The 22,926-nt window shown below is 42.6% G+C and overlaps 1 protein-coding gene across 2 annotated transcripts in view; it reads left to right on the top strand.

Moving 5' to 3' along the window:
• Zzef1 (zinc finger ZZ-type and EF-hand domain containing 1) overlaps nucleotides 1–22,926 on the top strand; it is a 133,653-nt gene that overhangs the window by 44,795 nt on the left and 65,932 nt on the right. The window contains exons 10-18 of one of the 2 annotated variants that reach the window (XM_057773736.1): nucleotides 4,307–4,398; nucleotides 5,281–5,429; nucleotides 9,579–9,690; nucleotides 11,159–11,371; nucleotides 12,487–12,587; nucleotides 13,874–14,043; nucleotides 15,056–15,189; nucleotides 17,706–17,776; nucleotides 19,291–19,405. In XM_057773736.1, the coding sequence (XP_057629719.1) occupies nucleotides 4,307–4,398; nucleotides 5,281–5,429; nucleotides 9,579–9,690; nucleotides 11,159–11,371; nucleotides 12,487–12,587; nucleotides 13,874–14,043; nucleotides 15,056–15,189; nucleotides 17,706–17,776; nucleotides 19,291–19,405 (1,157 nt within the window). The remainder of the gene's footprint in view (nucleotides 1–4,306; nucleotides 4,399–5,280; nucleotides 5,430–9,578; nucleotides 9,691–11,158; nucleotides 11,372–12,486; nucleotides 12,588–13,873; nucleotides 14,044–15,055; nucleotides 15,190–17,705; nucleotides 17,777–19,290; nucleotides 19,406–22,926) is intronic. The other variant, XM_057773737.1, reaches the window with a different exon arrangement.

Raw genomic sequence — 22,926 nt, forward strand, 5'->3', positions numbered from 1 at the left:
TTGAATATTACTGATTCAGTAAAGTGGGATGTCCTAGCTGCTGTAAACACTGACCTGGCCTTCCTGCTGTAGATTTGGTTTTGCTGTAGCTTTCCTTGGAGCCTGCAGGCTTTCATTTCTCCAGCATTGTCTTTTCCCCATCCTGTTTCCTGTGTTCATTCTCGGCACCATTGAGGCTCCCAGTTGCACTCCTGTCCTTGGTGACTTTTTTTTTTTTTTTTTTTTTTTTTTTTTTTTTTTGGTTTTTCGAGACAGGGTTTCTCTGTGGTTTTGGAGCCTGTCCTGGAACTAGCTCTTGTAGACCAGGCTGGTCTCGAACTCACAGAGATCCGCCTGCCTCTGCCTCCCAAGTGCTGGGATTAAAGGCGTGCGCCACCACCGCCCGGCCTTGGTGACTTTTAAGCAATAGACTTTGCACAAGATGGTTCCTTACACTCCTGAGCCCCTTAGCCTCCACAAAGAGCTTTCCTTCACTGCATCCATATGTCTTCCTCACTGAAAGTCACAGCAGGCCATTAGCTTGCCTGCTACCAAAAGATGGAGGTGTGGTAGGATCTTGGAAGGAGGTGAGGTGGTGGCAGCTTTGCCCCCTTATCGTCCCTTCACTTGTCAGAGTCAAAATGACTTTGCGAAAGATCCTCTGCATTTTTCATCTACTCTAAAGAATCTTAACTTTTGTTTCTGTTATGTGTGGAGCTAGCATTTTCTGGCATCAGAATGTGGACTTTTTGGTGTAGTTGTGTTTTGAGAGAGGATCTTGCTGTATCACCCAGGCTGACCTCATGATCCTTCTGTCCTGGACTTCTGTCCTGGACTCCTGTGATTGCTGGGACTACAGGTGTATTCTCTGCCTTATTACAGTATTCTACCCTCTGCCTGCTTTTACATTATCCCCCCCCTACTTACAGTACTCCCCAAACTGCTGTAAAGTATCCCTCCATATGCTTTACAGTATTTCCCTCTCCTTTACAATGTGGGTTTTTACCACTGTTCAGTCTAAAAATCTACATACGTAGACATCTCTTACCTGTAAGATACTTTTGCTTGCCTTGTCCCTAGCCTGATTTGAATACTTCCTTATGCTCTCTGTATCCTTCGCCAGCCACCTCCCCTTCCTACTTTCTTTACCTTGGATGGGTGAATTTTTAGATTGGACTATGTCAGGTAGATTTTCTGTTTTTGTGTGGCTTAGGGTGTGGAGTGTGGACAGAAGCCTGCAACTTATCTTAGACACTCCTCACACAACTCTGACTGTCTGGAACCTTGGGCCTGAAGAGCCAGTGCAAGAGGAACACCATTTGTTTTCTCTTGGTGGCGCACGCCTTTAATCCCAGCACTTGGGAGGCAGAGGTAGGCGGATCTCTGTGAGTTCGAGACCAGCCTGGTCTACAAGAGCTAGTTCCAGGACAGGCTCCAAAGCCACAGAGAAACCCTGTCTCGAAAAACCAAAAAAAGCCGGGCGGTGGTGGCGCACGCCTTTAATCCCAGCACTCGGGAGGCAGAGGCAGGCGGATCTCTGTGAGTTCGAGACCAGCCTGGTCTACAAGAGCTAGTTCCAGGACAGGCTCCAAAACCACAGAGAAACCCTGTCTCGAAAAACCCAAAAAAAAAAAAAAAAGAAAAACCAAAAAAAAAAAAAAAAGAAAAGAAAAGTAAAAACTCTCTGATTGGCACACTTCTAGTTTCTCTGTCTAGGATGTTTCAGTTTTGGGAACCCAAAGAAGGCTCAGGGAAGGAATCTTAACATTTGAGACAGCTGACGTTCTTTAACTTATGAATGGAAGTTATTGCCACTAATGCTTGGGTCTTTAAAGGATGACTGGCTAATAGGAGCTGGAGGCACAGATGCATTAAATTCTTTAACTCTGTGACTGGTTAAGTTTTTATTTCTGTTATTGGCAGGTAGGGAGCAACTGACTGGACATGGTGGTGCACACCTATAATCTTAGCGTTCAGCATTGTGAGGTAGGAATATCAGATGTTCAAGGCCAGCATAGGCTATATAGTATATAGTGATAGCTTGTCTCAAAAAAAAAAAGGTAAATGACAAGATAAGGAAACACAGAGTTATTTTTTAAGTGTATATGCTTATACATGTGAGTATGAGTGTGTGAATGCAGGTGTACATGTGCCACAGCAGGCATGTATAAGTTACAGAACAATCTATTTTAGCCTTTACAATATATTCCTTCTTTTAAAAAAAATAAATTATTTTGGGGATGGAGAGGTTGTTTTGCAGTTAAGAGCACTTTCTGCTCTTGCAGAGGACCTGGGTTCAGTTCTCAGCACTCATATCAGGTAGTCTTAGATCACCTGTAACTCCAGATCTAGGGAATCTGATGCCCTCTTCTGGCTCTGTGAGCACCTATGTATAGCACACATGTATACATTCAGGCACACACACAAACACATACAATTAAATGAACTAATAATTAAAATCTTTAAAAGTATTTTTTTGGCCTAGTGTGGTGGCACACCTTTAATCCCACCCAGTAGTGGAAAGCAGAGACAGACAGATATTTGTGAGTTTATGGCCAATCTGGTTTACATAGTGAGTTCCAGGCCTACTAGGCTACATAGTGAGACTCTGTTGGGAGGGAGGGAGGGAGGGAGGGAGGGAGGGAGGGAGGGAGGGAGGGAGGGAGGGAGGAAGGAAGGAAGGAAGGAAGGAAAAAAATAAATTAGCAGGACATGATGGTGAACACGTTTAATCCCAGCATGTGGGAGGCAGAGGCAGACAGATCTCTGAGTTCAAGGCCAGCCTGGTCTACCGAACAAAATCCAGGACAGCCAGCGCTACACAGAGAAAACCTGATTCTAAAACCCAGAAAACAAATGTCTTTATACAATAAATTCCCATAAGTAAGTTCATCCAGAACTCTGGGAACAATTAGGATTGCCTGGGTATATTGCTCTTAAAATTGTGGGTATTTCTGGCATCATGTTTTCTTAAAACTGTAGACAGAATTGCTATTTGAGAATATCAGTTGTAGTTTTATGAGTTTTTGCCATTGTACTACTTCTCAGCAATAATAAAATCAGGTCATGTGATGAATTAGTAAAGGTTCCTTTGGGTTCATTTTCTTGGTCTTAGTGATACATTTTTCACATTGTCTTTTGGAAACCCAGTCTATGAATGTTTGTATTGCTAAACTCAGGTATGAAGTAAGAACATGGACTTTGGGTGATGGTGGCACACAACTTTAATTCCAGCACTTGGGAGGCAGAGGGCAGGCTGATCTCTGTGAGTTCGAAGCCAGCCTGGTCTACAGAGCAAGTTCCGGGATGTCAAAGTAGTTATGCAAAGAAACCCTGTCTCAAAAAAAACAAAACAAAAGAAAAAAAAAGAGAAAGAGAACATGAACTTCATTTTAGTGTTTTGACTTTCCAGGAGGATGACTGAAAGCAGGTTAGGGTCCCAGGTCAGAGGAATGTTCATGTAGCACTGACTTGAGGATATCCTTGCATTACACAGCTGCATATTGTGTCTAGCAGCAGATCTTTGTGTGAGTTAAGAGACAAAAAGGCCACCAAAAAAGGTGTATGACTTTCATACAACTGTAAATGAATATGTCAGACTTTTTAATGAAGTAAGAAATTAATAAGCTATTATCAATAGTAAAAAAGGAAAATTCATAAGAACACACAAAGACCAATAGACAAATGTTGGAATTTGCTTACAATTAATAATCAGCTACATTTCTATAGAATTTTTATTTCTTTTTTTAATTTTTATTTCTTTGTACAAAAATCACTTGCATTCCCTCAATATTCGGTTTACAGAATTGTAAAACAGCTTAGAGACAGGAAAAGCTGGTGATAACTCAGAATGTGTTAGACCAGATACCCAGTAATCCCCTTCCCGTTTCATTGTCTTTCATAATCTTTTCTGACAGAATGTTTTAGAAGCTGGCTAATCTTTTTTTTCCAGCTGCTAAAACCTACTTGTCTTTTGTCAGCCCAGTGAAACATTAGTTATGGCTTTAGGGGCGATTCAGGAAGGGGATTGATCCTGCAGTTTTCTGTCTCTTTGATTTAAAATCACGATCTGAAGATCGTGTGTGTGTGTGTGTGTGTGTATGTGTGTGTGTGTGGCGGGGGGGGGAGGGTTAGCTAGTGCTCTTATTGCCTAGGGCTTTTTGCAGGGGATGGAGGTGTTGGGGAAGGAGCCATATCTGCCCCAAGAGGTATTGTTTTTCTGATTGTCACGAAGGTACAGCTAGGCCAGTTATCCTTGTTTTGGTTGATTCTTGATATTAGGACTAAAAATGACTCAGACATCTTAACTTTTTCCCCTTTTTCTTAGGTTTTCTTACAGAGACTGGAAAAACCAGAGCAAGTACTATTTTTTCTGCAGGAAGTGAGTCTGCCTTTCAAGTCACACAGATCAGAATTATGGTAATTCTCCTTCTACCATCTTTAAGTAGTGGTACTGCTTTTTAAAAGTGAATTAGGGGACTGGATCTTCTAGAAGAACACGTGCTATAAATTCTGAGCCTTCTCTCCAGCCGCATGGTTCAAACTTTCATTAAAAATGTTTATTAAGGATTTATTGTGCCAACCTCCTCTGGCGTGTAGTCGTACATCGAGGCAGAATGTTGTATACATAATAATAAATAAAATCTTTAAAAAAAAAAAGTGAATTAGGGTCTGGGGAGATAGCTAAGCAGTTAAGGGCCCTGGGTGCTCTTCCAGAAGACCTGTGTTCCATTCCCAGCACCCACATGGTAACTCACCATGTGGTATCAAGCATGACTGTGGTGTAAAAACATATATGCAGGCAAAATGCCCACATACATAAAATAAGAAGAAATTTTAAGTGAATTGAGTTGGGCAGTAGTGATACACTCCTCTAATCCCAGCACTCAGGAGGTAGAGGCAGGTAGGTCTCTGGATTCAAAGCCAACCTGGTCTGTAGAGTGAGTTCTGAGACAACTAGGGCAAAACACAGCAACCCTGTCTTGGAGAGGAAAAAAAGTGATTTGGGTTATGTTTCCAGAGGGCCTTGCCTTTTATTGGGTGTGCAGTGAATGTTTTCCTCTTTCTTCATCCTCTAGCAGAGGGCGGGTGGACAAATTTGGATCAAGTTATAAGTCTTTGGATGGTGTGACTGTAAGGATGGAGGAAGCCATGCTAACATTTTGTAGGACAGCTCTTTTACCTTCCAGGACATATATGTTTGAATACGGCTTCACTGGCTTTACTGTGCTGTAAGCTATTGGAATTTAACCATATCAGCTGGAGATAAAATAGCCACAGAATTTTTGCCTCTGTTTCCAGGTTCGCCGTGGTGGCATTGGTGCCCAGTGTGGGCTAGTATTTGCTTATAACTCACCTTCTGAGAAGTTCCATGCAGAAGAACACTTCAAACGGTTTGAAAAATACGACAAATGGAAGCTCCAGGAACTGAGACAGTTCGTAAAAAGCAGGTACAAAACAGAGGGAAATCCCATGTGGTCAGTAAGGATGCATTTGTTCTCTTTCTGGGCGTGGAGATGTATGCTTCTAACCCTAGTATTTGGGAAGCAGAAGCAAGTATCTTTGTGAATTTGAGGCTAGCCTGTTCTATATAGTGAGATCTAGGCCAGTCACCACTACATATGAGGACTCTGTCTTTAAAAAAAAAAAAAAGATGTATTCTTATTGTCGTCAAATTATGCTTATAGAAAGGTACCAGTAAACTCACCATAGAGGCCAGAGGCCTATGTTACTTTCTAAAAGCATTTGCAAAGAGGGTGTTAATTTTTTCATAATTTCTTACTTGGCCCTTTCTGTGGCAAGGGTCATAGGTCTTCAGAATGGCGGGGAGTGATACACGCCTTACTTGGCAGCAGCGTGAGTTTCACCTGACCACTGAGAGATTTATCCCGCCCCCAACCCTTCTCCTGCCATTCAAGCTTTAATTTTTTAAAAAATTATTTTTAGATTTTTTATTTAATGTATGAATGTTTTAGGCATGTATGCATTATGTATGTGCATGGTGCCTTTGAAGGTCAGAAGAGCACACTGGATCCATTAGAGCCAGAGTTCTGAATGATTGTGAGCCACCAGCCGCATGGTTCAAACTTTCATTAAAAATGTTTATTAAGGATTTATTGTGCCAACCTGATGCATTGAAGATCCTGCAGTGGAGAAAGTACTAGAGAGGGCACTGCAGGGACTACAGAGAGTTTCCTGCAAGAAGACAAAGTCAACTGTAATGAGTGTGACGCAGGAGATCTGGCAGCAGATGGCAGGCCTCACTTGGGAAATGTAACCCTGAGCCAGTGAGCAATGCCGTGCTGTTTCTGAAGAGTGAGTTACGCACTAAGTAGCTGCTTGAAGAAGTAGTGAGTAGCTTGAGCAGAGAGTAGAGTAGGCATCATGGCCCTGAGGTGGAGTATGGCATAGTGAAGGATCTGGTGGTTATGTGACTGAGCTGCACTGTCGAGGAGAGCATGAGGGACAGAGCTGGAGAGCTGGGGGAGGCCAGTTCAGTAGAAGTGTCTTTGATTCAGGTCTTAGTTTATGTTCAAAGCACGTGTGTGTAGTGGGTAGGGGAGGCAAGCAGGCAGAGGGTAGAACATGTTATAGGGGAGTTAAGAGGAGATGAAGGAGGTGACATATATGTTCTAGAAGAACTAGTTAGGCATGTGCTGCAGCTCCGTGGATAGAGGAAAACAAGCATAGAGGCAGGGGCTGGGAGGAGGTAAAAGTGGCCTCGACCAGCATAACAACCTTTGTAGCCGCAGCAGTGGAGCAAGGTGGCCTGATGTGGTAGGGCTTGGGGATGACTGACTAGCAAATGGAAGAGAAAAGAAGGCTTAGGCAACACTGAGTTCATGGTGTGGGTCATAGTCATGTGGGGAACTTGGTAGTGCTTTTCTCTAAAATAAAAAATGTCCCAGGGAGAAGCAGGTTTATGGAGGGTGGTGTGCACACTGTTAGTCCTGCTGGGAAGACTTAGATGTGTTATAACCAGTAGGACAAACAGATCAGCACCCTAGAAGAGACTCTGGTATTGTAGGGACAGGCTCTACAATCTTTGACATGGTCATTAAAAATACTGAATCCAGGTGTGGTGCCTCATGCCTTTAATCCCAGCATTTAGGAGGCTGAAGTAGGATTTCTGAGCGTTCAAGGCCAGCCTGAACTACAGGTTGAGGCCTTGTCTCAAACAAATCAAACTAAATGAAGACGTGGAGATAGAAGAGATGGCTCTGAAGGACTGTGGACTAGGAAAACATAGGTTTCCTTGATGAATAGCACTAGTTAAGAGACAACAAAAAAACTCAGAGAATAGGGGGTAAGCCAGGCTATACCCATAGAAATCAGGGAATAAGTGTGATGTCAGTTGTTAAGATAAAGACTTAAAGTGGATGAAGTCACAGAGGCTTTTGGTGACCCCTGATAGTGTTGCCTTCCTATTGCTGCTAAAGTTAGAACTTGTAGATCAGAGCCTTGGATTTACTGCCTATGCTCTTGTATTTCCCAAGGTTAACAGCAGTCCTAAAACATTGCCCAATATGTGCTACTTAGACATGAATGTGCATACAAATCTCCTGTGAAAATACAGGTCTAATTCAGTAGTTCTGGGAAGGACATAAAACTCTTCCTCTTCTTTCCTTGTCCCCATCTTCCTTTGTTTTTTGTTTTTTTTTGGGGGGGGTTGTTTGTTTGTTTGTTTGTTTTGTCGGTTGGTTTTGGAGTTTTTTGGGTTTGTTTGGTTTGGTTTTTTGAGACAGAATTTCTCCGAATAGCCCTGGCTTTTCTGGAACTTGTTCTATAGACCAGGCTGGCTTCAAACTCACTCAGAGATCTGCCTGCCTCTGTCTTCCAAGGTCTGGGATTAAAGGTGTGTGCCACCACTACCTGGCTGTTGGTTTGTTTTTTGAGACAAAATTTTATTAGTCTAGATAGCCTAAAACTCATTATGTAGCCCAGGCTACCCTGGAACTTGTGGCAGTCTTCCTGCCTCAGCTTCCTGTGTCCTGGGCCTATCTACCACCACACCTAGCGTAATTTCTTTTTTAATAATGGCTACAGGTGCCACCTAATTTTAAGCAGCCATGTTCTCACTCTTGGGATATTAAAATAGGTCTTTTCTTCTAAATTTTCTGTCAAACAAGAAATCTTATACAGGATGAATTTTTTTTAACCTAAATACAAACTTATTCATAAATCCCTTAATGATTTGATCTGGTTCTAGCATGAGTTATTCTTCAATATAGGCCAACTTTGTTGGCCTACATATATAATAGCTTCTCTCCTTTTGGAACTAGAAACGTCTTGCCTGTTGTGTTCTCCTAGCACTCTGCTCCCCAGTCAGCACCTGCTGCTGTAAAATGTGGTTTAGTGCGAGCACTTGCTTCTGTAGTCCCTGACTCTTTGCCAGCTTTCTACATTGCAGACTTCCTTCAGGACACTTTCTGCCAGGCATGGTGGTAGGGGGACAGGAATACAGCCAAGGATGGAACCAGGTTCTCACATTTTTTAGGCAAATGCTATGCCACTGAACTATATCCCTTGCCCTTAAAGAATACATTTAAAATTTCTCAAACATGTGTTATGGATGAGACTCATTGGCATTTAGAGCTTAGCAAATCCTACCTGTTCTGTTGTGGTCAGTTGTATGACAGAAGATTTCTACCAAGAAAGACCTATGTGAGGAAGAGAGCAAAATTTTTCCTTTGTTCCAGAACTTATTCTGGGTTTTCTTTACTTTTCCCTGCAGTTATTTGTGGTTGCTTGTCGTGTTTATACAGAACACTTCTGTGCTGTTAGTGTGATAGCTGAGTCATAGGCCAAGTAGTGTGAGGTATTAATGGAATTTGAAGCCAGACATGGTGGCTTTTAATCTTAGCATTTGGGAGGCAGAGGCAGGCAAGTCTCTTACTAGTTCAAGGCCAGCCTGATCTACATAGTGAGTTTTGGGGTAGCCAAGGCTACCATAGTAAAACTATCTCAAACAAACAACAAACAAACAAAAAAGAATGGTATTTAAGAATGCGTACTCCTTTGTTAGTTACTTAATTGTTAAGAGGGAGCAGCATTTGACCATCTGGCTTTTAAAGAGCAGCTTGCAATTATCCATTAGCTTTAAGGATGGAATGCTTCCTTTGGAGGACTTGCTAATTAACAGGGGCCTGTGAAGGCTGAGATTTTCCTGTTGAGAGCTACAGGATTGGAAGCATTTACCCTTCAACTGTTTGTACATGGCTCAAACCTCAGGCTAGTCATGCACAAGTTTGCCAGACTTAGGGAAGGGAAGCCCCTCCTGCCTCTCCATTTTCAGAGGTACCCATTTTGCTGCATCACTCCTGCATCTCACTGGAAATGCCTGGCTTAAAAGTCATTTAGATGAGGCTTTATCTATCAGGCTCTGAAGAAACTTAGGAAAGTAGGAAAATGTTTATAGCTGGGCAGTGGTGGTGCACATCTTTAATCCCAGCACTCGGGAGGCAGAGGCAAGCGAATCTCTGTGAGTTCGAAGCTAGCCTGATCTACAGAGCAGGTTTTCAGGACAGTCTCCAAAGCTACAGAGAAACCTGGTCTCAACAAAACCAAGAAAATGTTTATGATTACACTTGTATTCACAGGATTGGTTGCTCATCTGATGACCTTGGAGAGGATGATCCCATTGGCTGGTTTGAGCTGGAAGAAGAGTGGGATGAAGCTGATGTCAAGTTGCAACAGTGCAGAGTTGCCAAAGTAAGCAGTAGCCAGTTTGCTCTTCGCTCATTCACCTGCTCTCCCCTTCTACAAACATGGCTGACTGCACCAGCCCTGAACCAACCCCGGGGACCTTAGAGGGCATGAGAGAGGCAGATGTAATATTATTCTGTGACAAAGGGAGATTTAACCCCGCCTGGGGTTTACCAGAGAAGACTTTATTTGAGAGAGGGTGTGGAATCATGATACATGCTGTAAGAGAATTGGGCCATAATCTTTAGCTTTACTGAGATGCGTCAGAAAGGCCAACCACATTCCACAGGCATCCGTTCAAGAGGGGTGGATTTGTTCCCCAGTTTTGAGAGCAGTAACTGCCTTTCCATGTAATTTATTTTTCTTAGGAGTAAATCTTAGAGTAGGTAAGAGAACTCAGAACTTTCTTCAGAGTTCTTACATAGTATGTGCTCAGTACTTCGCTGTACAGTTGAGTAATAGATTCAGAAAGGCTTTCTTACCAATGGGATGATTCAGTGGTAAAGGTGCGTACTGCCAAGCCTGACACCTGAGTTTGATCCCAACTGCTTTAGTTTGTCCTCTGACCTCCACAAGCACATTGTGAGATGCATGTGCCCACACTCATGAAATAAATAAATAAAATGTAAAACCACAAGTAAGAAAGGACAACAAGGCCTTTATAAAAGGAATTTTTCAGCCGGGCGGTGGGTGGCACACGCCTTTAATCCCAGCACTCGGGAGGCAGAGGCAGGGGGATCTCTGTGAATTCGAGGCCAGCCTGGTCTACAAGAGCTAGTTCCAGGACAGGCTCCAAAAACTACAGAGAAACCCTGTCTCAAAAATCCCCCCAAAAAAGGAATTTTCCCGTTAAGAAGCAGTTTGTACCAAAGCTGAGCTTCCAAAATGCCTTTGCTCTGTTTGCTCTGTTTGCACAGACAAGGCCATTCCTTTTCTTCTGTGTGAGCTGCACATGCTGGTTGAGAACTTGAAGTGATTCCCTATGGCATTGACTGTTTTCATCAAATATCTGTTTTTAGCAAGACTAATTCTCTCACTTCTACCTGGTTTTTGCCTTTCAGAAAGCCATTGCTCTTAGTATGATTTCTACAGAACTTGACTTAGTGCTTGTGTTTTTTTTTTCTGTTGACTGAAGATACCACTTATTTTGTGTCCCCAGTATTGGGTATGGTGACACTTTATAAAAAATACTTAGTAAGGGCTGGAGAGATGGCTCAGAGGTTAAGAGCACTGACTACTCTTCCAGAGGTCCTGAGTTCAATTCCCAGCAACCACATGGTGGCTCACAACCATCTGTAATGAGATCTCGTGCCCTCTTCTGACCTACAGGCAGGATACTGTATAAATAAATAAATCTTAAAAAAAAAATACTTAGTAAAACCAAGAGGGATTTTCCTAAAAAGGCCTCTCAGTCCTCTTTCATTGCACTTAGGGATTCCAGTTCCTTCTCTTAGTTCTCTTTTATCCTTTCTAGTACTTGATGGTGAAGTTCCTCTGCACACGCCAGGAGTCAGCAGAACGTTTGGGTGTACAAGGCTTGAGTATCAGCGGGTACCTCCGGCCTGCAAGGGCAGAAGCTGAACAAAGTATCCTCTATGCCCATTGCAGAAAGGACACAGAGAATATCTATGGGGCCACCCTGCTCCTCAGGACTCTGCAATTCATACAGCAGCTCGCCCAAGACCTGGTAGGGTTTTTTCCGTTGTTGTACAACATTCCTCCAGGAGACATGAATGACAGTGTTAAGGGAAACAGGCATCTTTAAAACTTGGCCTCTCTGAAGCGATGGCAATATCAGTGAGCACAAAAGCTCTCATACTTCATAATAATACAAAAAGGCTGGGCAGAGTGGGTTCTGTGGCACCAGTCTGTGGAATACTACATGGCATGTGGCACTTGTGAGGTTGCCTGGAGTAGACCTGCAGGCACATGGTTCTGTGCCTACTTGTGCTTGTGCAGGGGCAGCAAACAAAGCAGCATCACGGGATTTGTTCTTTAAGTTTGAGAATTACTTCTCAAGTCTAGAGGTGAATTTCTTTTATTAAATGTATTAACTGTCAGGGTTTGAGTTTGAAATAATTGGGGTTTTGATGCTGATTTTTACAATTACTAGTAAATCACAATATCAATTCACTCAAGGGAATCTTACTTACCATGGAGTACTTGGCTAACTTCAGGGGAGCCCTCATGTGTGTGCAGCAGTGTCCACCCTTAGCTTTCTTTGTCTTCAGTGCACAAGAAGCTGTTGAGCTGTGCACATATGGCGTCTGGGTCTGTGTCAGCTAAGAACTCTTACCAGGCGATGTGGTGAAGATGCCTTCCTTTAATCCCAGCACTTGGGGGGCAGAGGCAGGCGGATTTCCGTGAGTTCAAGGCCAGCCTAGTCTGCAGTGCCAGTTCCAGGACAGGTTCCAAAGAAACCCTGCCTCGAAAAAGAAAAACAAACAAACGAAAAAGAACTCTTATGAGAGCAGAGAAAAGAGAAAGGCCTAGGAGTAGTAACTAGGTTACGACAGAAGTGCAGCCCACAAGTAGGGAAGTCAAATACATTGTAGGACAGTCCTGGGCATCATTATCATGTAAACCTTTATGTATGTGTTATGAAGATAGAGAGCCTGTGTGGCCATGTGTGCGTTAGTGTCATAGTTATCTGTGTTTGCACACACGTGTATTTCTAAGTCGTGTGGAAGTTTCATTTAGGTGGGTTATCTCATTTCTTAACCACGACAATAAGTGAGACATCCCAATATTTCTCTAAATATATTTTTAATTTTACTTTTTTTCTGGTCTTTATTTTTTTAGGTGCAACAGAAGGAAAGTGGCTTAAAATATAAGTCTTTCCTGGACTTCACGGGTCTTGATTTGCAGATCTTCTGGAATTTTTACAGTAAATTAAAGCAAAAGTAGGTCAGAATTTGTTATAAAGTAACAATCATAAAAAAGCTGAAATGGATATTCTTTTTATCTATTTTTTTGTATGTATTCTTTTGATTTGAAATATTTGATTGTTGAAAATGGCACCTCAGATTTCTATAAAATGTTTAGGAAATATTTCCTCAAACATTTCGTTATTGATTGTCCTGCTAGTATAAACAGGCCAGGCATTATCGCGATGCAAGTTGAGCATCTTTTATCCAAAATCCCCAAATTGGGAAAACTGTTTGTATGCCACAAATGGAAAATTTCATATCTCACTTCATATCATGAATCACAGTCAAATGCAGCTGAGCTAAAACTATTGTGTGGCTGGGAGTCATAACCCCGCACCATAGTGCTAACTTACCATGCGCAAGGTCCTGACTTCAGTCCTAGTGACAGAGTGCTTGCTAAGCATGCACAAGGCCCTGGCTTCAATCTGCAGCACTGAAAAAAAATACATAAAAAAGTTGTATGCAAATGAATTTCATTTAAAAAAATCATTCACTTATTTATCTATCTACTTATTTATTTTGTGTGTGTGTGTGTGTGTGTGTATGTGTATGAGTTGGTGCTCATGAAGGTGGATATGTGGACCTGTGTGTATGTGAGGGCCAGAAGAGGGCATTGGATATCACTTTTTTTTTTCTTAGCTAGGCTGAAAGCCAGTAAACCCTAGAAATCCTCCTGTCTCTGGTGCCCCACTTCCTCCCCGAACACACACACACACACCCCTTGGAACTGGGTTACTGAGCTCACAGGGATGCCTAGCTTGTTACACAGAACTGAAATGTGAATGTCAGTCAATTTTTATGGTTGTGGAGCAAGCCATCTCTCCAGCTCCATGAATTTCATATTCACACTTGTGTCCTGACTCCAAGAGAGCTCCCTCTACCCCACCTTCTCTCTTCTCCCTCTCCCCCCCCCTTCTGCTCACCTCCCCTCTCTCCTTTTCCCTCTCTGATGCATGCATGCATGTGCCAATATTCCAAAATCATGAAAAAAAAATCCAAAGTTTGAGGCTCAAATGTTCTGATCTCAGCTTTTTAGATAAAGGACATGATTTGTCTCCTCATTTTACAGGTGAAGAAACAAATCACAAATATGCTTCCTTCCCCAGTGGGCAGTCAGACAGGGTCTGTTTCCAGGTGTCTGGTGGTGTTCCTTTCCTGAACCTGATGGCTTGAGGGAAGTCCTTTGTAGACAGCTACATGGCTTTGGAGGGTAAAATGAACCTGCTTTTCTGCTCTCTGATATTCTTTGTCTTCTGAAGCCCAAGGGAAGAATGCATCTGTGCACAGACCCTGCTGCTGCAGCTTCTGCAGAGCTGCTTCTCAGTGCTGCAGAGTGACCCACCAGCTGCCTCTGAGGAGGAGAAACCTGCAGCACAGTGCCCTGAGGGAATGCAGGCTGCCAAGGAGCTCTACACACACTTATGTGATGGTAGGGACTGGGGAGTGCCTTGAATGTGACTTTGTACTGGTGACCACTTGGCTATAGAAGTGTGAGGGGTCCAGTGACCATGTGAGCCAGAAAGAGATTGTGGGACATGAACCTGCCTGCCTTCCTTCCTCCCTCCCTCCCATTTTTTTCTTTCTTTTTTCCTTGAGAATGGGTTTTATGTATCCCAGCTGGCCTCCTACTCACTAAGCACTTGAGAATGACCTTGAATTTCTGATCTTCCTATCTCTGCTCTTGGGTACCAGAATTATAAGCAAGCATCACTACACTGTTTTATGTGGTCCTGGACCCATAAACCCAAAGCATCACGAAACTAGGCAAGTGCTCTGCCAACTGATTTATATCTCTAACATACCAGGAGCATTTTGTTTGATACCTTTTGGATTAGTGTTTTAGATTGAGGGTTTGTTCTTTTACAGCCAACTTCCTGCTAGTTTCAGGTACAGTTCTATTATATTGAGGGTAATCACTATCTCTCTGTTAAATCTTAACACTGGGATTAGGCCAATAGATTGAGAGTGAGAGATTGTAATAACAGATTGAGGATGAAACACATGCCACATCTAAGAGTACTTTTAAGGCTTTGCCAAGGAGCCGGGCGATGGTGGCGCACGCCTTTAATCCCAGCACTTGGGAAGCAGAGGCAGGCGGATCTCTGTGAGTTCGAGACCAGCCTGGTCTACAGAGCTAGTTCCAGGACAGGCTCCAAAGCCACAGAGAAACCCTGTCTCGAAAAACCAAAAAAAAAAAAAGGCTTTGCCAAGAGTGTCTCAAAAGAACAGACAAAGACGTAAAAAACTTGTTTGTGTAGTCTTTGTTTTAGTTACATGTAAAGAAAAGCTAAATTACTTATACTGCCTAACCTATACACAGAAATAGCTCACTTTGATACAGAGCACAACATGGAAAGTAGTGAATGTGTAATCAGTTATAGCAGGTTAATTAATGGACAGGTGGAATGTGGTAGAGCTGACCCATTGTTCCTTTTCATTAGTGGTAGATAGAGCTGATGGAGATTCTGTGCCCATGGAGATCCTAAAACAAGAAGTCAGGAACACCCTTCTCAATGGGGCTGCCATTTTCTTTCCTGATCGACAGACCCGGCGGAACCAGCTCTTCACCATGATGGTAATTATGTACCAAAAGTGTGGATTCCATTACTGAGTTAGTCTTTATCTTCTCTAAATACACGACAGTGTTTTCTGATGCCATCACTATCCGCAGAGCTTTGCGTGAGCTTTTGAAAGACATGTGTTGTCCTCAATCTAGATCTCACAACTTGTCCTCTTCTTAGTCACAGTGGAGTTTCCACCCTTATGACTTGCCTACAATGAAATCTTCTTATCCTTTCTTTCCCAAAAAGAAGTTAAAGCAATTAGAAGAAAATTACAAGAAAAAAATTAAAACAGTAATATAGTGAATCCTTGTCACTCAGGCTAACCTTGTTTCATATGTGATATACCTCACTTACTCTTCAGTTCTCCCACCTACCTAGTGTCATTTTGAAGTAATTCCTGACCTATTTATTTTATTTGTAACCAGCTCAATAGATGACTTTCAAGAAAATATAGCCAAGTTTTAAGAGAACCTCAGTTATTTCTTCCTAACTTCTTAGGGCCTTGCTCGATGTTACTCAGATTCAGTACCGTGGTGAAAGGTGCTTTTTGTAGTTAAAAGCACTGCCAAACAGAACCCTTTATACCAAGACTACCCCATTTGTTTGTTGGAAGCATTCATCAGGTAGCTGAATGAATGATTAGTTGTTGAGGTTGTTCTTAGCGTATTCCCCACATGAAACAGGAGACATCTGACTACTTGAATGGTGTGTCTGTGAGCAGAGCAGCCTTGTCTCTGTTCATTCCTTCAGAAAGGGATCAGGTTGCTTTTTTCCTTCACACTCTGGTGAATTAAACAGCCCTGCTAATTTTATGTTGCCAAACAATTCTCTTCAGGTAACTATTTCTTGTGCCCCTCTAATGTTCCCAATGTTATCTTCTTATGTTCTGTGCCTAGCAGAAGCTTATGTCTTAAATACTCTGAAATCTCCTTCAGTGCCTTTTCTAGAAAGAGGTGTTCAAGGGCTGGTGACCCTTGTCAACTTGACTCATAAACATGTCGCTGTAAGCCGTAACATGTTCTTTCTTGTTCAGCTCCAAGGTCACACATGAATATCAACATTACAACAGAAACTTTTCAAATTTTAAAAGTCCCACAGTCTTGAAAAAGTCAGCCTCTAAAATATGCAGTCTCTTTTAAAATACAGTCTTTGTAAAAGTCCAAATGTCTTTAAAAATTAAAAGTTTCTCATCTGTGGATGCCTGTAAAATAAATATAAGAATAAGTTAAATACTGTCTTACTTCAAGAGAGAAGAACCAGGGCACAGTCACCATCAAAACAAAGCAAAACCACTTTCCAAGTGTGTATAAATAGCTCAGTGTCCAATGCTGCTGCTCACTCACAGTCTTCTGGGCTCCTCCAAAAGGCTTGGGTCACTTCTCTGGCTCTGCCGCATGCAACACACATAGCTTGTCTCCTAGGCTCAGGCTGGCTCTGCTCCATACCTGTTGCTTTCATTGATGGTCATCCCATAGTACTGGAATCTTTAAGAATCTGGAGTCCCTTGCTGCAACTGGGCTGCACTTTCACCGATAGCCTCTCCTAGACTCTTTTCATAGTGCCAAGCCTCAGCTTCTCTCCATGACCCCTTCAGTTTGGGTCTTTAGCTGCTACTGAAGGTGCACTTTGTCCAGTAACCTTTCCTGGCTTCTCATAGTGCCAAGCCTCAGTTGTTCTCTGTGACTCCTTCATGCCTTCAAAACCAGTACCACCTGGGTGATTCTTATATATTACTAAGTTTGGTTGCTGGCGTGAGGTATAATCTTGACTGCCTCTGGAACACAACCTCTGTGTGCTGACTTTGAGGGAACACTTCCTAGAAGATTTCACCCCAATGATGCTGGTCTTTTCTCTTAATCACTGCTAATTTCCTAACCCCAGCTGATCAGTGTCAATTGTCCAAGGAAAGCAACAGTTTTAGTTTAGTGGTTCTGGTCTCTTGTTACTCACAGCTGATTCTTCAACCGCAGCTAATCAGAACCACAGATTCTTAATTTAGAATATGCAATGGTCCTAATAGATTCTCAAACTTCCCACTGGAACTCCACAAGCCAGGTGTCCATCATCTGCCTTTCTCTCTGATCTTCCAAGCTCCCATAGAATAACTGATCAAGCTCTGAATACTCAATGGCTTTTCTGGCCCAGAGTTCCATAGTCCTTCTACAGTCCTCACAAAATAACATGGTCAGGTCTATCACAGCAATACCCCATGATCCTGGTACCAGTTTCTGTCTTAGTTAGGGTTTCTGTTGCTATAATGGAAAACAATGACCAAAGCAACTTAGGGAGAAAAGGGTTTATTTGGCTTAAACTTCCACATCACTGTTCATCTTGAAGGAAGTCAAGACAAGAACTCAGAGCAGGAACCTGGAAGCAGGAGCTGATGCAGAAGCCATGGAGAGTGCCGCTTATTGGCTTAGTTGGATGTTATGAGATGGTCCAGTGGGTGGTGGTGTTCTGTACTGCTCTAAGGTCTCAAGAATGTTATGGAATCGATTTTCTAAATGTGCAGTTTCTGGTTTCCTAGAAGAATGTCACTGAGCACGAACACAAGCAATCTCTGCAACTCACTTTCCGTTCACTCTGCACATATTTTAGGTAAGTTTACTTCTCTTTATTTGTCGAGTACTTTGAATTTTGCAAAATTATTGTTGTTATTATTTTAGATATTTCTTGCTTCTCATGTCTTTGGAATTGTGATTTCTCTACTAATCTAAAATGATCAGTTTCTAAGTTCCTCCTAGGTATAAGAGTGACTGGAATAGTGCTGTACCCCAAGTCCCGTCATTATAAAACCAGTTAGAGTTGGGCCCTTGTGAATTATTTTCTGAGTGCTTCAGTTTGTTAGGGAATTTTATTATTTTTATTTCAAGATTTATTTACTTATTATATATATAGTGTTTTGCCTGCATGTATGTCTGCAGGCCAGAAGGCACCAGATCTTTTTATAGATGGTTGTGAGCCAGCATGTGGTTGCTGGGACTTGAACTCAGGACCTTTGGAAGAGCAGCCAATGCTCTTAACCTCTGAGTCATCTTTCCAGCCCTCTAAGGGAATTTTTTATTAATGATTTTTATGACTTTTTATAGATTTATTTATTTTATCTTAGTGAGTGCTCCATCTGCACGTACACCTTTATCCCAGAAGAGGGCACCGTATCTCATTATAGATGGTTGTGAGTCACCATGTGGTTATTGGAAATTGAACTCAGGACCTCTGGACGAGCAGCCAATGCACTCAACCTCTGAGCCATCTCTCCAGCCCCCTCAAAGGGAATTTTAAAGATAAAAACTATAATTAAAGGAGGTTCAGGTCTTATATGTAAGTCTACAGGCGCAACCACTTAAAAACTGACTGCAATTCTGTATAGTGGCACATGCCTGTAATTCTAGCATTCAGGCAACAGAGACAGGAGGATTTCTGGGAGTTTGAAGCCAACCTGGGCTACATACTTAGTGAATTCCAGGTCTGCCTAGACTACATAGAAAAGCCCTGTCTCAAAAACAAAAAACGAGGGCTGGGGAGATAGCTTAGTTGGTAAAGTGTTCAAGAAGACTTGAACTTGAGTTCAATCCCCAGAATCCACATTAAAAAAAAGAAAAGGAAGGAAGGAAGGAAGGAAGGAAGGAAGGAAGGAAGGAAGGAAGGAAGGAAGGCCGGCAAGGAAGGCTGGCAGGCAAGGTCGGCCAGGCATGGTGGATATGACTTGTAATTCTAGTGCTAGACAAAAACAGGTGGATCCCTAGGGCTTGCTGGCCAGGCAACCAAGGTGGCATGGTGGCAAGTCCCTTGCCAATGAGTGACCCTTTCTCAAAGTTCCTGAGGAACAATATACAAATAATATACAAGGTTATCTTCTGGCCAACACATAAACACATGTGCGCATGCGCAAAAGCATGGAATAGTAGTTTGCAGAAAGAAGAGAAGCAGGAATGGGAGAACTTGAAGATGTGTTGTTCTTGAAGATGCTAATAGATTTACATAAAATATAATGGACCATGCAGTTTGTCTTTCGGACCCCTGACATTGAAATCTGTCTATATTCTTTTTGGAACCGTTCAAGGTAGAAAACATGTTGTAACTATATGTTTGACAAGTTTGTATCCTTTCAGTGATAAGGATCCAGGAGGTCTTCTACTTTTACCTGAGAAAAGTGACCTGGCCAGCACAAACACCAGTGAAGTCCTGGCAGTCATGAACACGCTCCTGTCTGTTGCTGCTCGAGAGGTACCTAGTGACAGCCGCCTGTTGTCTTCACTTCCTGCTCTCAGGAACATAGTCAGCCAGCTGCTGTGCCCTCCTTGTAGCCCTCGTTTACAATATGATTATACTTTGGTATTGACTGCTTCACATGGACACAGAGGTTCCTAGCCAACCCCTGCAAACAAATTAGGGGCTTTTTGTTTACTTCAGCAAGAAGTAAAAACGTAAGAGTGCTTGGTTGCTAAGACTTCTGTGAGCAGAGGCCGGAGTCATTAAGTTCCCCAGTGAGTACTGGTCAGTGAGCCCAGCAAGACCTGATTTTTTTTTTTAAACTGCATTGATTTTTTGAAAACTTAAGATGAGTTCATGAATTTTTAGCCCTGTCCACTGTGATGCTGTGATCTCTTTATCTTGTGTTAGTGATATATTTTGTGCTTCTCAGAGTGCAGCTTATGCTGCTCCCAAATAAGCATTGCCTGATAGAAAAATGGTTTCCAGGCCCTACCCCATACTGCTGATTGCAAAATGCTTAAACAGTTTTACCAAGCACCCAAGAGTAGGAGAAAGGAATTTGGAAATGTAAAGTTCAGAATAACTTATCTTGTATCTTGTGGTTTAGTGTCTTTAGGTCTATTTGTTTATTTATGGATTTATTTATTTTTGGTGCTTTTGGTTTTTCATACAGTCTCATCTATCTTAGACTAGCCTACCCAGAATGACTTCAAGGCTATGATTCCTCTGCCTCCATCTCCAGTGTGCTTTGACTGTAAATGACATGTGCCACTATACCCAGTTTTTACAGTACTGGAATGAAATGCGGGGTTTCATGTATGTTAGGCAACTGACATACCAACTGAGCCATATCCCTGGCCCTGAACTCCTCCAGTTGTTAGTGTTTTCCTGTTATCAAGTTGTTGATAGAGCGACCCACAGTAGTGGGCTCGTGAGCAGTTCTGCTATTTCTCTTGTAACCCTTACAGAGCATGTAGGCTAATTAAGTCACCAGTGGTCACAGGCCCACTGAGACTGACCATTGTTTAGCTACCATGTCTTCAAACTAACATGACTTCTGCATTACATCAATTCTTTGTTTTTGACTTCGTGCTTTCTGTCATGTTACTGGACTCTTTTGCCCTTCTCTGAGTCTTCCTTATAATGTTCACTCTAACTACTTCTTATCAACATGTGCTCTTCATCCTAGTTGGTCACAGTTCATTCTAGTCTCCATCTTTGTTTCTGCTATTCCCATGCCTTGAAGCTCATTGCCATCCTGTATGTTCCTTGAGTGCAAGTCTTTCTGAGCCCTCCCTGATCCCTCTGCAGTCACATGCTGACGTAGAAAACTTCAGGGATTCCATTGGGCTTCACTCTTGCTGGTTGTGCTTTTTGTGGGAGGAGTTGCTAAATGCTGGAGCCAGGACTAAAATCTGGGGCACTCTGTCTTGTCCTGTTTCCACAGGGTCACACTTGTAAGCTAACTAGAGAAATGAAGTGGCATTTGTGTCAAGAGATTTCCCATAAGCCTTAGCACTTGGAGATCAAGTGCTTATCCTGTCAGCCATCTCTCATCTGAACACAGGGGACATTAGATCTGCACTGAAGCTCCTCGGCAGAGATCATTCAGCCACTAACATAGTCCCCTCAGATACTGGTGATTAGACAAAAGAGGTAGAGTTGGATTAGGAAAAAGTGTAAAAGTGGCCAGAACTGCTTGCCTGAACATTTTCTCCTGAGTTTATTAAGCCACCTGTATCCACTGGATGCCTGCTGTGTACAAGGCCCTGTTCCAGGCACAGGGGATCTAGTGATAGAGGAGCCCAGTCTGGAGAGCAGATGACATGCGATGGCATCGATCAGACACTTCTCACTATGTAGTCATGCTGTTAGAGTGTGGGCATGTGGTCCTGGGAGAGGCCGGGGAGCACACCCAGCCCTTTCCAGAGGAGTTCAGGAAGGGCTGAAGAAGGCGGTGCTGGAACCTGGGAGAGACATAAATAAGGTCTTGCCTAGCCGAGAAGATGGAGGCAGTGTAGGTTGAGAGAGCCTGTGGAGATGGGAAGGAACAGGCGCTTGAAGAGAAGAAGCAATGAGTGGACTCTGGACAGGTAGAGCCTTCAGGCGGTGAGATCCGGCTGCACACTGCAGAAAGGAGTCGATGCTGGGGATCATAATGTATAACACACTGATGGTAGTTGAAGCTGTGGCTGGACAGCTGGGCAACTGGAGGACAGCTGCAAAGAAAGGACAGTTGGAAGAACATGAAAGATCGTGGGCAGGATTTCAAGAAACTGCAGCTCAGGGAGGAGGAAATGTGAGGGCATGGGTGAACAGAGCATCTGAGGTACAGGAGGGAGCTTTGACCTCCAGGTGATAATTGATACCTGTGAGGAATGGTGCCCCTAGAATTAAAGAAATGAAAGGCAGAAGTAAAACCATAATAAATGAAGGCATCTATTAGTTTTTGAAGTTTATGTTTATTTTTATTTTATGTGTGTAAGTATTTTGCCTGTATGCATGTATGTGCATGACATACATGCCTGGTGTCTTTGGATGTCAGAAGAGGGCATTGGATCCCTTGGAACCATGAGCCACCATGTAGGTATTGGGTACTGAATTCAGGTCTTCTGCAAAAGAAATAAGTGTTCTCAATCTCTGAAGTAACTCAGCTCTTCATCTTTTTTTTCCCTTAAAAAAAAAAAAAGAGAGCCAGATGTAGTGGTACACACCTTTAATCTCAAAACTTAGGAGGCAAGGGCAGGTAACTCTCTGAGTTTGAGCCAGCCTGATCTACAGAGTAAGTTCCAGGACATCCAGGACTACACGGAGAAACCATTTAAAAAAAAAAAAAAAAAAACCCACCTAAATAAATAAATACAAACATACAGCAGGGTCTCACACCCTGGCTGGCCTGAAACTCATTATGTAGAAACTAGCCTTGAACTCACAGAAATCTACCTGACTCTGCTTCCTCAGTGCTAGAATTAAAAGTATGTACCATCATGCCCAGCTATGAAGCTACCTTTTAAATGAGGTACACATGCAGAAGAGAATGGATGGATGGGTGGATGGGTGGATGGATGGATGGGTGGATGGATGGATGGGTGGGTGGGTGGCTGGCTGGCTGGCTGGCTGGCTGGATGGATGGATGGATGGATGGATGGATGGATGGATGACACACACAAACAATTTGAAAAACAAAACTCTATTTAAGAACTAGTCTCCCTGAAGTTCAGGCTCTCTGCCACTAGCCCTTTGGTGGCCTAGCTTCCTTGCTCCTCTCTAAATAACTTTATTTGGGCTCACTGGTTCTCTATTTTTTTGTCTAGTTATTCTGACACAGAGTGTTTATTTTGCCTTACAGAATCATATGCATGCAGTCCTCTGTGACACATTTGCTTTAATGAGCATTGTTTTTTAGACTCATTAATGTTGATATATGTGCTGTCTTTCATTTGTGTCCAATAGTCTTTTGACATATCATAATTTATCTGATGGTTTGGTTCCAGGTTGGGGAAGTTGATTCCACCTTCTGATATGCCTATGAT

The sequence above is a fragment of the Chionomys nivalis genome, chromosome 7 (genome assembly GCF_950005125.1).
Source record: "Chionomys nivalis chromosome 7, mChiNiv1.1, whole genome shotgun sequence".
Classification (NCBI taxonomy): Eukaryota; Metazoa; Chordata; class Mammalia; order Rodentia; family Cricetidae; genus Chionomys; species Chionomys nivalis.